Source organism: Lemur catta, chromosome 2 (genome assembly GCF_020740605.2).
Source record: "Lemur catta isolate mLemCat1 chromosome 2, mLemCat1.pri, whole genome shotgun sequence".
NCBI lineage: Eukaryota > Metazoa > Chordata > Mammalia > Primates > Lemuridae > Lemur > Lemur catta.
Genome location: NC_059129.1, coordinates 53,398,058 through 53,413,849, shown reverse-complemented (window position 1 = coordinate 53,413,849; position 15,792 = coordinate 53,398,058). Strand labels below are relative to the sequence as shown.

At 31.9% G+C, this 15,792-nt stretch overlaps 1 protein-coding gene across 4 annotated transcripts in view; it reads left to right on the top strand.

Moving 5' to 3' along the window:
• The window catches only part of SUPT3H (SPT3 homolog, SAGA and STAGA complex component), a 447,473-nt gene that overhangs the window by 290,233 nt on the left and 141,448 nt on the right, over nt 1–15,792 (top strand). For all 4 annotated transcript variants that reach the window (XM_045542085.1, XM_045542088.1, XM_045542086.1 and 1 more), the window contains 2 exons: nt 2,093–2,183; nt 7,837–7,976. In XM_045542085.1, coding sequence (XP_045398041.1) covers nt 2,093–2,183; nt 7,837–7,976 — 231 coding nt within the window. The remainder of the gene's footprint in view (nt 1–2,092; nt 2,184–7,836; nt 7,977–15,792) is intronic.

Genomic DNA, 15,792 nt, shown 5'->3' with positions numbered 1-15,792 from the left:
TTTACATATTGCTCTAAGCAGCTTCACTCAGTCTCTTTAATTCCACACAACAGGCATGCAAGGTAGGTATTTTCTTTGCAAATGAAAACACTGAAGTTCAAAGGTTATATTCTACTTCTGGCCCTGCTGAGCCTTCGTTGTAAGACTATTTTTTACCCCAGTGTCCCTATACGTAAAAAGGAGGTGATTATATTTGGATTATAGTCTTAGGGTTATTGAAAATATCAAATGATATGCATGTAAACAGCTTTGTAAAATGCAGTATGTTTCAGCTATTATTAGAAATCTTAAACCTGGAACTAGTGATAATGCATTCTAAGGATATGCACATAACAAGCAAAAAAGTATTATCAGTTACTTTTAAAGTTAATCAGTTTTGTGGTCTAATAAATTTAAAGAAGACCATCACTGAGACCTAACTATCTTTCATCAGCTTTGAATTTTTTAAAAATATATTTCTCAGATTATAGATGTTTTCCATAAATGTAACACATAAACCAGCTAATAATAAAAAGATTGTCAGAGAATAAAAAACAATAAAAAGGATATTGCTTGGCTTTTTAAAGCAGTTGTTACAAACTCTTGGTATGGGAAATATGATATTTATCACAATCTCAAAAAAAATTAAAACTTTTTATAAGACAAAACAGCAATTACAATTATGTACTGCATAATGACATTTTGGCCAATGATGGACCACATATACAGTGGTGGTCCCATAAGATTGTAACAGAGCTGAAAAATTTCCATCACCTAGTGATGTCGCAGCCATTATAATGATGTAGTACAATCGTTATTCACATATTTGTGTTGATGCTGGTGTAAGCAAATACTGTGCTCCCAGTCATGTAAAAGTCTAATATATATAATTATGTACAGTTCATAATGTTCGGTAAAAATAATAAATGACTATGTTACTGATGTATCTATACCATATTTTTATTGTTATTTTAGAGTGTACTCTTTCTAATTATTAACAACAACAACAAAACAAGTTAATGGTAAAATAGCCTCAGGCAGATGCTTCAGGAGGTGTTCCAAAAAAGGCATTGTTATAGGAGGTGACACTTCCGTGTATGTTGTTGCCCCTGAAGACCTTCCAGTGGGACAAGATATGAAAGTCGAAGACAGTAATATTGATGATCCTGACCCTGTGTAGGCCTAGGCTAATGCGTGTGTTTGTGTCTTAGTTTTTAAGAAAAAAAGTTTAAAAAAATTTAAAAACAAAAGACATTTATAAAATAAGAATATAAAAAAATTGTTTTACAGCTGTACAAGGTGTTTGTGTTTTAAGCTAAGTATTATTGCAAAAAAGTTGAAAACTTTTTAAAAATTTGAAAATTTATTAAAAAGTTACGGTAAGGTAAGATAAATTTATTCTTAAAGAAATATATTTTTTATAGATTTAATGTAGCTGTAATGTACAATGTTTATAAAGTGTACAGTAGTATACAGTAATGTCCTGGGCATTCACATTCACTCACCACTCACTTACTAACTCCCCCAGAGCAACTTTGAATCTTGCAAGTTGCATTCATGGTAAGTGCCCTAGGTATACCATTTTTTATCTTTTATACTGTATTTTTGCTGTACCTTTTCTATGTTTAGATATGTTTTGATACACAAATACTCGCCATTGTGTTACAGTTGCCTACAGTATTCAGGTCAGTAACATGCTGTACAGGTTTATAGCCTTGGAGCAATATGCTATGCCATATAGCCTAGGTGTGTAGTAGGCTATCCCTTCTCGGTTTGTGTAAGTATACTCTATGATGTTCGCACAATGACAAATTGCCTAATGATGCATTTCTCAGAATATATCCCCATCATTAAACGATGCATGACTATATTGTGATTCTGGAGCATCTGGATATTTGTAAATGAAAAAGCACTTTAAAAAATACTTGTGTCTTAGCTCTTATATTTAATATGATGATTGCACTTTTATTTCATGGTTTTATACTAAGGATTACTACATTTTCCCCAATGATCCTGGGGAGCAAGTTTATTAAAGTTAATTATCATAGTAGTCTTTAATAAGTAAAGTGAATATGTTTATATATTTTATTTACTTATTTTGTATTTTTAATAGAAAAAACTTAGAAGATTGATAAAATACCTGTTTATCCGAGACTACAAATCAAAGATTGTCAAAGGCATAGATGAGGATGATCTTCTAGAAGGTAACCAAAACAAAACACTGAACTAAAAACAATAGCTTATGACACATATGATGGGTGACACATTGATGCAGTGTCAATGTAGATATTCCCATTGGAATAGAATATATGTACTTTGAAAAAATAATATAGTCTGGAAATTATCCAAATATATATTAATATTTGGTAATTTAATCTTATGATATCGATGTATGTGACTTCATAGGGATCTGGTATTTCAGTTCTTTATTTTGATGATGTTTATTGCTTTACATCAGACTATCATGAGAGTAAGAAAACTGTTTTGATTCATAATGTAATTGATTTTAGCAAGCATAATTTTTCTGTGGTGGATTTAGGGAGTGAGAACTATTGTATGCCTTTGAAATTGACACATGGGTTTTTGTTAACTTATCATAAAAGGTATCTGATATGTTTTTTATGTTAAGTCACCTCATTCTGGCGTGTTATTTCTGTAGTTTGACTAATGAAAAGCATAACACAGAATTGAAAATTTATCTTACCTGACCTATCAACTCAATTATCCACTTTAGATTATTTAGAAAAATATTAATATTACAAAAGCAAACAGCTAAGCTAAAAATAAGTACTACTTACTGAATCAAAGTAAATATGTTGTGTTTTTAAAAATTACTCATGTTTTGTATTGATCACAGTCACTGTATAGTGGCGTCCATTGCTAATGAATACATTGATAAATTAAGAAACTAAATAAACTCTATTGGATTAAGGAAATTCTGAGATCTACTAAAAACTTACAACTAATAGATGAGTTCAACATGTTTGCAGGATACAAGATAGATATACAAAAATCAAATGTATTTCTGTCCACTAGCAATGAACAATCCAAAAATGAAACTAAGAAACCAATTCCATTTATAATAACATCAAAAAGAATAAAATATTTTGGAATAAAACTAAACGAAGACCTGCAGGACAGGTCTTTCAGTGTATAAACACTGAAAACTACAAAGTATTTTTGAAGGAAAGATGTTCTAGATGGAAATGGAAAGACATCCTGTGTTCATAGATTGGAACAGTTAATATTTTTAAGATGATAGTGCTCCCCAACTTGACCTACAGATTCCACCTGCTTTTTTGTAGAAATGAACAGGCTGATTCTACCATTCGTATGGAAATGCCAGATTCTGGCATGGAATATTATCCATATTCTAGGTCATAAAAGATACAGATTAGCCAAAACAATTTTGACAAAGAACAAAGTTGGAGGATTCATGCTTAATTTCAAAACTTGCTATAGACAGATAAAGATGCTGTCTCCAAAAATTAAAAAAAAAAAACAATAAACTTACTATAAAGCCAGTAATTAAGGCAAAGTAGTACTGGCATAAGGATAGACATATTGGTCAATGGAATGGAATGGAGTTGAGAGTTTAAAAATTAAGCCTTCATATGATTTTGATAAGGGTTTCAAAACAGTTCAATAGGGACAGAATACCATTTCAACAGATGGTGCCAGGACAATTGGATATCCACATTCAAAAGAAAGAATTTGGGCCCCTTCATAATACAATACACAAAAGTTAACTCTATATGGATCATAGACCTAAATGTGAGAGCTCAAACCAGAAAATTCTTAGAAAGAAATATGAGAGCAAATGTTTATGACCTTGAGTGAGACAAAGCATTCTGAACATGACAACAAAGACACAAGCAGCTAAAGAAAAAAAAATAGATAAGTTAGACTTGATCAATTTTAAAACTTTTATGCTTCAAAAAACACCATCAGGAAATTGAAAAGACAACTCACAGAATGGGAGAAAATTTTGCATATCCTATATCTGATAAGGTACTTGAGTGTAGAATTCTTAAAACTCAACATTAAAACAACAAATAGCTCAATTTAAAACTGGGCAAAGGATATGAATAGACATTTTTCCAAAGAAGATTTACTAATGGCCAATAGACACTAGAAACAATGCTCAATGTCATTAGCCCTCAGAGAAAGGCAAATCAAATCCACAGTGACATACTACTTCACACTTACTAGGATGGTTGTGATAAAAAAGATAATAACCATTGCTGTTGAGTATGTGGAGAGTTGGAACCCTCTTACATTGGTTAGTGAGAGTATAAAATGGGGCAGGCATTTCAGAATGCATTTTGTATGATCCTCAAATGGTTAAACATAGATTTACCAAGTGAACCAACAATTCCATTCCTAATGAAGTAGAATGAAAAGAAATGAAAATATATAACCACACAAAAATTTGTACATGAATATTAATAGCAGCATTATTCATAATACAAAAAAAAGTAGAAACAGCCCAATGTCTGTCAATTGATGAACAGATGAGTATGTAATATTCATATAAAGGAATATTATTTGGCAATAAAAAGGAATTAAATATTGATATGTTCATTGAACCTGGAAAACATGAAGTGAAATAAACCAATCACAAAGACCACATATTGTATTCTGTTTATATTAAATGTCTAGAATAGGCAAATCTATAGAGACGGAATGTAACATAGTGGTTGCCTAGAGCTGTGAGGGAGAGGGTTGAGGTGGGGAATCATTTAAGACCCTATCCCTTTGGTCAAACCTTCACCATTGATTACATTAAGTGCTGACTTTCTCAGTGTCTTGAGTTTTTAAAAATTTAGCTGTTATAATAAAATCTATGTTTATACTCTGCCCAGAAATTATATTGTAATACCTCATTAACAATATATCATTAAAAGCTGTATAACTTAGACAATGAGTGACTTAAAGTTTATTTTCCTATTATTAAAGGCCAAAAATACATGATATAAATTAACAGACACATAATTATAGTTTTTAAACCATTTTTTTCTAATGGAAAACACATTTTTCTTTCTAAATATTTATTCTAATATATTTATAGCAGATACTCTTATTAAGCTTATTACAGCTGATAATTAGTACTTCCGTTTGGGAATGTTTGGATCATCTTTATTTGATATAAGAGCATGTAATTAGTCACATAAAAATAATATAGTTCTTCCTTACTCCCTAATTCACACTGATATTTTTATGTATTTTGCTGTATTAATTACCTATTGCCATATTTACATTCCTTCCTGACTTTTTGCAGTTACTTTCTCAGAGTTGTGTTTTGCTTTTAAATAATTGTAATGATACCTTTATTTCTGAAGAGAAAAAAGGTAAGATCATTTTAGGTTTCAAATGTATTGCCATAGCATTTTACGTAATATTCTCTTTACTCTTCATTCCATGTCTCAATCTTGATGTGATTTATTTATTTGTGTTTGTTTTTATTTATTTTCTTAATCAGCCTTGCCATAGTCTGTTTTATTGCTCTTTTCAAAGAAGCAGTATTTGCTTTCATTTATCTTTTTAATTTTTTCTGGTTTATTAATTTCAGAATTATTGTTACTAATTCCCTCTTTCCACCTTTTGTCTTTTGGTCTTTATTTTTTATAGTTTCTCAAGTTGGACTCTTATCTAACCAATCTTTAGTCTTTCTTTTTTAAATACAAAGGCTTTAAGCTAAAAATTTACTTCTGAGCAGAGCTTAGATATAGCTATGATATTTGATAAGAAATGTTTCTCTTTTCATTAATTTCTAGATTATTTATGATTGGATTTTTTTTTTTTTTTAAGAGACAGTGTCTCACTCTGTCACCCGACTGGAGTGCAGTTGCACATTCACAGTTCACTGTAATCTTGAACTCCTGGTCTGAAGCAATCCTCCTGCCTCATAGGACTACAGGCTTCCACCACCACACCTGACTAATTTTCTCATTTTTTGGTATAGATGATATTTCCCTTTGTTACCCAGGCTGCTCTTGAACTCTTGGCCTCAAGCAATCCTCCCTCTTTTGCCTCCCAAAGTGCTGGAATTACAGGTGTGAGCCACTGTGCCCAGCCTATAATTAGAACTTTGATTTCTTCTTTACTCCAGGGATTATTAAAGAAGAGTGTTTTTAAATTATCAAGTAGATAGTACCTCATATTTTGGATTTTTTTTTTTTTTGGTTATTATCAGAATAAGACTTAAAATCTCTACCTTTTGGAATATATTAACATTTTTATTGTGGGAAAGTATGTGGATAGGAAAAGAAGATTTTTTAGAGTATGATGACTATATGTGGCTCCCTTTTCCTCTATTTCCAATTCTAATTTGTCTTCTTCTCTAGCCAAAGTATGTGAAGTTTACTTAAATTTGGGTACAAGTGGGGCTTTAGCAGGGGCTGCAGCAGTCCCTGTAAAGAGCTGAGGCTACGGCTTTCTCCCTACTATGGTCCCCACTGGTTAAGCATATGGGACAAGCAGGGAGGAGGCCTGAGGTAAGGATCAGGAAATGGCACATGTTGTAAAGAGCCTGTCATTCAAGGATCTGGGAGAGCCTGGGAGAAGGTTGATATAGGCCCCTCCAGAATATACCTCTTAACACCCAAGAGCCAAGAAAGAGTTGAATGACTGGACTAAATCCTCCCTGTCCTTGATATTGGAAAACTCTGGAGAGAATAAGAGCAGGGAGGCTCCGTGGAGTACCTCAGTGGGGTGCTAACAATCTGCCTGTTTCTACTTTACCACTTTGCCTGTCAACTACCTGTGGATTGCTCTTATCCCAAAAATCACATTTGAATCCCATAAAGCAGAAAAATACTCCCAAAAAACTATTAATATTGCTGTGAGGGGAGTAATGCATACACTTAGAGAGAGGAAGATAGAGAGAGAGAATACAATAGCTGCCAGCAAAATAGAGTGGGAGCTAGGTGGCAACTTAAATAAAAAATAAAAATAGTAGGATACAAATATGGCACAAAAGAGATTTTCTAGAATTAAACATACCTGGCTTCACAAATAAATAACTTAACAGAATAATCTTCCTTTTATTAGATAATATTTTACCCTAGTGCTTTTGGTCTTGAACTATATTTTCTAACATTAATGTTGCCAGTTCCGCTTTCTTTGCTTGTGTTTGCCTACTATATCCTTACTCATTGTTTTTTTCTATTGCCATTTCATTTCAGGTCTATTATAAATACTATATAACAGTATTATTTTTCCAAACATGAAAGTATACCTTCTTTGCTTTGCTTTGCTTTCTTTCCCCCCCCTTTTTTTTTTTTTTTTTGAGATAGGGTCTCACCTTGTTGCCTGATTGCCTGGGCTAGAGTGCAGTGGCATCATCATAGCTCACTGCAACCTTAAACTCCCAGGCTTAAGTGATCCTCCTACCTCAGCCTCCCAAGTAGCTAGGACTACAGGCACACACCACTGTGCCTGGCGAATTTTTCTATTTTTTGTAGAGCCAAGGTCTTGCTATTTTGCTCAGGTTGGTCTCAGGCTCCTGGCCTCGAGTGATCCTCCCACCTCAGCCTCCTGAAGTGCTAGGAACACAGGCATGTGCCACTACGCCTGGCCCATACCACCTTTTTATAAAGGATTTCAATCAGCCTTTTCACACTTATTTTGGTAATTGATAATTTGGTTTTATTCTCTCAGTCTAATTTGTGATATGAATAAATTGTTTAATTCTTCATGACTTAACACTTTTATTCTGGGTGCAAGAATTCTTTTAAAGATTATTTTGAGAGAACTCCAATTCTGAATTTCATATGCAGTATTTAATATGTATAATGATTAGCGCTGATGTAAACCTATTGACATTTCTTTTTTCCTTCCCTTATCTTCATGAAGACAAATTGAGTGGCAGCAGTAATACGAACAAAAGACAAAAGTTTGCTCAGGACTTTCTTAACTCTATTGACCAGACAGGAGAACTTTTGGCAATGTTTGAAGATGATGAAATTGATGAAGTTAAACAAGAAAGAATGGAGGTATTGTATTCTTCCATTTTTACAGAAACAGAACAACCATTGCAGTGCCTATGCTATTTGGTTTTATTTTTGTATTCTTGAAATGTTGTCCCAAATTACTAAATCAGTGGTTTTATGTCTGACGGCAGCAATGTGCAGAGGAGTAAGCCCTGGAGAAGGGAGTCAGCTGTCTTTAGGTTGACTTTTGGAAATGACTTCAGTTTTCTGTTTCTCTGTTTGCTCCTTTGAAAATAGCTAAGTTTCCCTACTCTGGATATGACATATACTGGTTTTATTTTATTCTATAAAAGCAAATTTATAATTAAATATTTACTTACTGTTTGTTCCAAATCATCTAGTTATCTTTGTAGACAAAGTTAATTCTTACTGCTTTTGTGTTGGCATATAGCATGAAGAGTTATTGTTCAGACGATAGTTGCAGGCTGTATAGTTGGACTTAGTAGCTAGGTAGTATCCAGGGCAATTATATGCTTTATATCACAGTAACACAAAGTTATTGATACGTATTTGGATTTCCTGGATATGTTTTAACAATGAATATGAAAATTGTATGTCTTCTATTTACCTTAGCTATCTATACATAAAAATATTGTTTCTTTGAATACTTCAGGAAAAAATAAAAGTAATGATTTATTTCATTTGAGTGCCTTCCAAGGCAGTATTCTTATAGTTCGTTTTACTCTTTAAATTGGGGAGGAGAGGTAATTCCAGAATTCCAAAAGATTGTACTAAGTACCCACTCTATCATACTCTCTATGCATGCTAAAAATATAATTATTTCATGTTAAATTTTGGAGGAAGTCCAATAGACATACATGCTTTATTAACTTTAACAACCTTCTTTAAAGATTTAGTATGCTTAGATCATGAACTGTGATCTAAATGCAATGTTCTTTTAGGTATCAATTACCTTAGAAATGTGTGGTTATCTTGGTTTGGGGCAACTGCAAATGGTTTTAGTTCAATTTTGCCTTGGGCCAAAAACATGCTAAGTTGTCCAAAGCAGATGATAAACATATATTTCTGATGTCATTATGGCCTAAACAGGATATGATTGTTTAGTGGCATGGTTTCACTTATGTTGCATTACACAGAGAGCAAATACTGTTTATGCTTTATTTTAAAAATATTTTTATATTATAAAAATGGGCATTAAGAAAGGTTCATTAAGGAAGGACTCTACATAAAACATTAGTACAATTGAACAAGTAACCTTTTAATTTTTATGGGAAAATTTCAACTAACCAAACCTGTTGCCTGGAAGGGCATTCCACAATCAAGGAGAAGAGAAGAAATAGAGCATTTTTAACACCAAGCTCATAATAGCAGGCTACTGTAGGCCTGGAAAAACGATGAATCAGTAAGATACGAAAGTCAGTAAATATCTGGAAATGCACGGTAGAAAAATGCTTGTGCACTTATGCAGTCTATACCTCTTCTCTGTAGTTATACATTACATAGTGGTAACCAGGATAATAAAATATCAATAGTTGATAAAAAGAGTTGCAATGAAAGTTTCATCTATATAATAAATCTGAGATTGGCATCTCCTTTAAATTTTATGTCATAACTAAAACTTTATCTAACCAAGATAACAAAGAATAGTTTTGATATTCTATGTATCCAGAACACAGAGTTTAACTGAATAAAAAATGCTGAACTTGTAGACATAACTATGGACAGTAGAAAGTGGAACCATTAAGAGAATAGGCCTTGCCTGCTTCTAATTTGACAGGTTATAGTTTCAAGAATAAACCACAACTGTGGCATTCCATATGAAACCACTTTGGACTCACAGACTGCAATCTCTTGCTTTTAAAGTGCAATGGAATAATCAGTCCTGGCATCATTCTGTGATTTAATTTTCCTTTAAGCATCACTTATGGTTGCGAAAACTTTGTTTGCTACCTTCTCCCCTAGAATGCATGAAAATGGTATAGACCTACCAACAAAGCTTAATTTTAGTTTTCTTTCTTTCTTTATAGACATAAAAATTCACTTGGGATCGTAGCTCAAAACATTGAGCAAGCATACAAAAAACAGACCGTTCTTCCTTTTTTTAGCTGACGTATGTGTGCTTGGCTGTATGTTTCACTCATAATTTACTTCATTACTAATAAGTATTATGTAATTCTGAAATATGAAAAATGTCTGAATTTTTACATCTATTTTGTCTTGCTAATCTGTCATGATGACAGTTAACTAGTTCCTACCCTATTTATTTTTCTCCAGCGCCAGATTCTAACACTTGGGTGTACCTATAGTAGAGATCCATGATCATGATCTCTGAAGATACTTCTAAATTAAATAGTCTTTAGAGTTATTTTAGTGTATTTGAGGGACTAGAAAAGAGAAACAAGTAAATGATAAGCATAATAATACATAAAAATACAACTCCCCTTAAGGGACCCTTCCTCCCCATCTACCTCCATCCTAAAATGAATCACTTGTGTTTTAGTGTCAATGATGTTCTTTTCGTTCTAAGTTTTTGAATTCTGATTAACAAATTGTGGTGTGTGTCAACCAAAGGCCAAGACAAGGTCACTAAAAGCTGCAAATGGCTTAGGGTTTTCTTAACAGGGAGGAATTGTGGTCATTCACAGAAGAGCGCTGCCTAAGACCACAGCCCTGCTTGTGGAGGAACCTGAGAAGCTCATGTTTATCATTAATAAAGTAAACTATTCAGTCTAATAAGCTGCTGAGTTTGCAAGAGAATGTAAACAATGGACGCTTAAAAAGTTGGGGGAACTCTACCTTCAGACTAATCCTCAAATTGATAAAAGTAAACAAAAACAGATTGGGGTGCAGACAATCCCTAGTGACTGTCTTGGGCTTTTGAGTCAAAGGCTTAATACTGGAATCTAGAGAGAAAGCAGAATGGTATACATAAAATTTAAGGCAGCTTAAAAAATTTTCTTAATTAACTTTAAATTGGATAAGATCCCTACTAGCCATCTGAATTTGCTTAACTTGAACTAGCCTAGCCATAGATTTTAACACACAGAGTTTCTCATAAAGGCTGAATGGTAAGGGAAGTCAGATATGTCATTGCGTTGTGCCTCAAGTGTAACATGGTTATGATCCCTACAGATTGTTCCAGGGATAGTTTTTGAAGGTAAGTGGACTGGAAGACTCATTGAAGAAGTAGTGAGGTGGATGGCTATACAAGTTGTCCATCTTCTTTTATTTTTGAATTGTTTTTCCACTATCTCCATTTCTACCTATCATGATTTTTTTTAATTATAAAGGAAAGGAAAATAAAATGCCTATAAAACTAGGAGTCCACAAATGTCTTAGACAAGATTTAACCTTAAAGAAAAAAGGCTAATCCTAGTAAGACAAACATTTGTAAATACCAAAAAAGTTTAAAAGATTGAATTAAAAACAGAAACTCAGAAAAAAGTTAAAAATTTTATAAGAAATGAAGATAGAATTATATACCAGAAAGATATATATATAATTTATACATATACAGATATGTATATGCATTTAAATTTGCATATATATTTACATATGTATAACATTTACATACATACATACATACACTATGCCCATAGATACATATACTATATAGGAATAGAAATGTAATTTTACTAGATTTTTTAAAAGCTAAAAGTAAAAACAATTGGAGGTATATGACACAAATCCAAATGCTAGTGGTAACAATATTACTTTCAGAGGAAAGAGAATTTAAGAAGAAAAGCTTTAAAATGGAATAAAGGCATTAATTCTGTTACTAAAAGATACTGCCTATAATGAAGATATAGTAGATACAAAATATTAATCATCAAATTCCAGAGGATTGAAACATAATAACCAAAAGCTTCTGGTAGTACAAGGAGAGGTCATTCTCAATCCTTAATAGACTGATTAAGGGGAAAAAATATTTTAATAAATATCTAAGTTTATCTACTAGATGCATATATAACATTTTATAAATGAGCAGTAGTTTTAAAATCTTATCCAGGTAACTCCAAGGATACCATGGGGCACTTTAGGGAAGGTGGGAGAGGTTTGGTAGAACTCTAACCTCCACCCTACCTCAACACCTCTTCAACCAGCACTTATTCGATTGTATGTATTGGCTTTGCATATCATCAATGAAAGTGTTTCACTGTTTTTTTAAGATTTTTAAAATAATTTTCATTTCAAAATATTAGGGGGTACAAGTGTTCTTGTTATATAGATAAATTGTATAATGCTGAACTCAGGGCTTTCAGTGTACCTGTCATGAGAATAGTGTACATTGTACCCAGTAGATAAGTTTTTAATTGAAAACTATTACAGAACACCATTATTCATCTGTTCATGAGGAATGTGTCTGTCTGTCTGTTACTCACATACACACACTCACAGTCAACAAATTCCAAAAATGCAAAAATTTATAGGGCATATTGCCTTACCAGAGTGGAAAACAAACAAACTTAGAAAGTAGTAACAGAAGTTAAACAAACAAACTGTGACTCCAAATTAAAAAGGAAAGAAAAAATCAGAGGCAACTAATGAACCAAAAACAAATAAATTAGAGACTACTATCACAGACTATTTAGATAATAACAGGACTTAGAAGCGTTCATGTAAAATTCAATAAGTATGCACAAAGTGTTTTTAAAAAACAGAAGCAACTTTTTAGCTTTTAAACTTTTTATTATTAAATTGGAAAAAATGAAAATAAACATTCAGCTAAAAATTAGAAATTTTACAACAGAAAGAGAAAGCAGGAAAAATGAAAATATAAAGATAAAAGCAGAAATAAAGAGAAAACAAATAATTGAATTTGTCAACTTTGTTTCTTTACAAAAATAAGAACAAAATGGTAGAATGAATCTGTAACAGGTCTAAATAAAGAAAACACAAGAAAAAATAGGTATTAAAAATTAGCAGTGAGTTAGGATATAGCCATAGCCTATAGAAATCAATTCTCATAATTTTGTACTAATGTATTTGTAAATCTTAGTGTAATGGATGGTTTTCTAAGAAAACATAAATGATTAAATTTTACTCAACAGGAAGTACTAACCCTGGATAAATCAATAACTTGGAAGAAATGCTAAAAGTTTTAAAAGAATTATGTTCTCAAAAGTTTCTGAATCCAAACCAGTTTATGGGAGAGCTCTTTCAGACATTCATAAAACAATTAATTATCAATTAATTGCTATCCAAACCATCTCAGAGCATAGAACAAAAAGAACTTCGCCTTCAATTTTAAAAAGCTAGGATAACTTTAGACAGAGCTCAAAAGTAAGAAAAGTATCATAATGTCACTTATGACATTATGATATATTAGCATAAATCTTAAAATATTAGCAATTTTAATTTGACAGTATATATAATGAAGAATGTACCACAACTGGTAGGATTTTTTTCATGAATTCAAATATGCTTCAGTATTAGAAAACACATTACTATTATGTACCAAATAACTAGGTCAAAGGAATATAGCCATATGATAATTTTAATAGGTGATAAAAAGACATTTGACAAAATTCATTTCCTAGACTTTTTAGAAATTATCAATAAACTAGAAATAGAAAAGTATCCCCATATTATGATAAAGAATATCTCACTCAAATGAACAGGCATCATTATAGTTTTAAAAATACTGAGTTCCATTAAATTCTATTAATAGAATGCCCATTGTTACAACTTTTATTTGCCAGAGTTAGGGAGCACTAGCCAGTGCAATAAAAAGCATAGCTATTTGCAGGAGACAAAAATTATCAGTATATATAGATAACATAATTTTTTTAATTTAGGTAATCCTGGAGAATCAATCCAGAAACTATTAAAGCCAATAAAAGTCTCCATTAATTCAGATAAATACTGATAAAAATAGTAGCTTCCTCTATAATTCAGTAATAGTCAATAAGTAAAATTGTGGAGAATCTCCATCAAAATAATACCAAAAAAATTATTTGGAGATAAACTTTATATTAATAAGAAATGTAAGATAATAAATATGTAAGTAATATTTAATGAGGAGTATATAAATGAATAAATACTATGTTCTTAGATACAAAGACTGAATATTGGAAATATCTCTATTTCCAGAATTAATGTGTTATCTTAATGTAATTTCAATAAACAGCTCAGGTTTTGTTTAAAAAAAACCTTATAAAATGGTATTAGACTTGATCTGAAATTATGAAAAGATCAATATAGCCAAGAAATTTTCATTTAAGAGAGTTGAGGACAGAGTTCAATTTATATTACCAGATATTATAACATTCCATGAAATTACCATAGTCAAAATGTGTGATACTGGTGTAAATCCCAATAGGCATACCAACGAAGAAGATAAATGACACAATTAAGAACAGAGAAAGATTTAGTCACAATGTTGGCATTAGAGATCAACGGGAGAAAGATGCCAAGATAGTTGGGTAACTATTTGGAAGGAAAAACATAAACGTAGCTCTTAATGTTATACTTACATCAAAATATATCCCAGTGAATATTAAAGAATTTGATATAAAAAAGTTAACTGTTTAAAAAATAGAAATAAACAGATTAATATTAATTTGTGGATGAGGAAGGACTTTCGAGGCTTTTGGTTTTCAAATAAGCTTTTTGAGAAATACTGCTCCTTAAGATGTTAACAGATACTCTCTTTTCAAATGATTTTTGTTAAATGCTAGGTTAAAATTTTTAAGATGTTTCTTTGAGGGCTTTTCAGAGGCTTTTGTATACTACTATACATGGTGAATTTTTCAAGGGAGGAAACAGAATGTATTAAAATATTCTGAAAGTATATTCAGAGTCTAGGGAAAAAATCATAAGGGGAGCGACTATTATAATAAATTTGATTGTATAAAAATTATCTGTTTTAAGAAAAATAAAAATTAAGAGGCAAACACATAAAAATATTACTAAGATTACAAAGTACCTATTATTTATTTACACAGATCTTGTAAAATCAATAAAAATAACATTCCAGTAGCAAATTTGGCAAAGGATATGAAAAAGAAGAAAAAGAAATAAAAATAACAAACATACAAAATATCCGCTTACTGGTAATGAAATAGTGCTATTTTTGCCTATAAAATGGTCAAGAGTAGGGTGAGATTGGCCATATATTAACTGTTGGTAGAAACGTAGATTAGAAGCATTAAAAGCATGAACATACTTCAACCTAGTGGACCCACATTTGGTAATTTCTCTTTAAGATATAATTAGAAATTTTGGCCGGGCGTGGTGGCTCACACCTGTAATCCTAGCACTCTGGGAGGCCGAGGCGGGTGGATTGTTTGAGCTCAGGAGTTCAAGACCAGCCTAAGCAAGAGCGAGACCCCGTTTCTACTAAAAACAGAAAAGAAATTATACGGACAACTAAAAACATATATGTATAGAAAAAATTAGCTGGGCATGGTGGTACATGCCTGTAGTCCCAGCTACTCGGGAGGCTGAGGCAGGAGGATTGCTTGAGCCCAGGAGTTTGAGGTTGCTGTGAGCTAGACTGATGCCACAGCACTCTAGCCCGGGCAACGGAATGAGACTATGTCTCAAAAAAAAAAAAAAAAAATTAGCAAAAAAAAAAAAAGATATAATTAGAAATTTTGATCACATGCATGTTCTTACACACAAGGCTGTTCATCACAATGTTTTTTATGAGAGTGGAAATGGGGCGAGAAAACCCTATTTATCCAATCATAAGGGAATATATATATATTCTCACACACATTGAAATTAAGACTGGAAGGAAATATATCAACATGCTAATAGTGGCTATTGTTGGATTCACTTGAATTTATAAATTTATGCTGTTTTGATTTTACATATTTATCATTTCTGTTGCATTTCTCTTAATCATCATTTG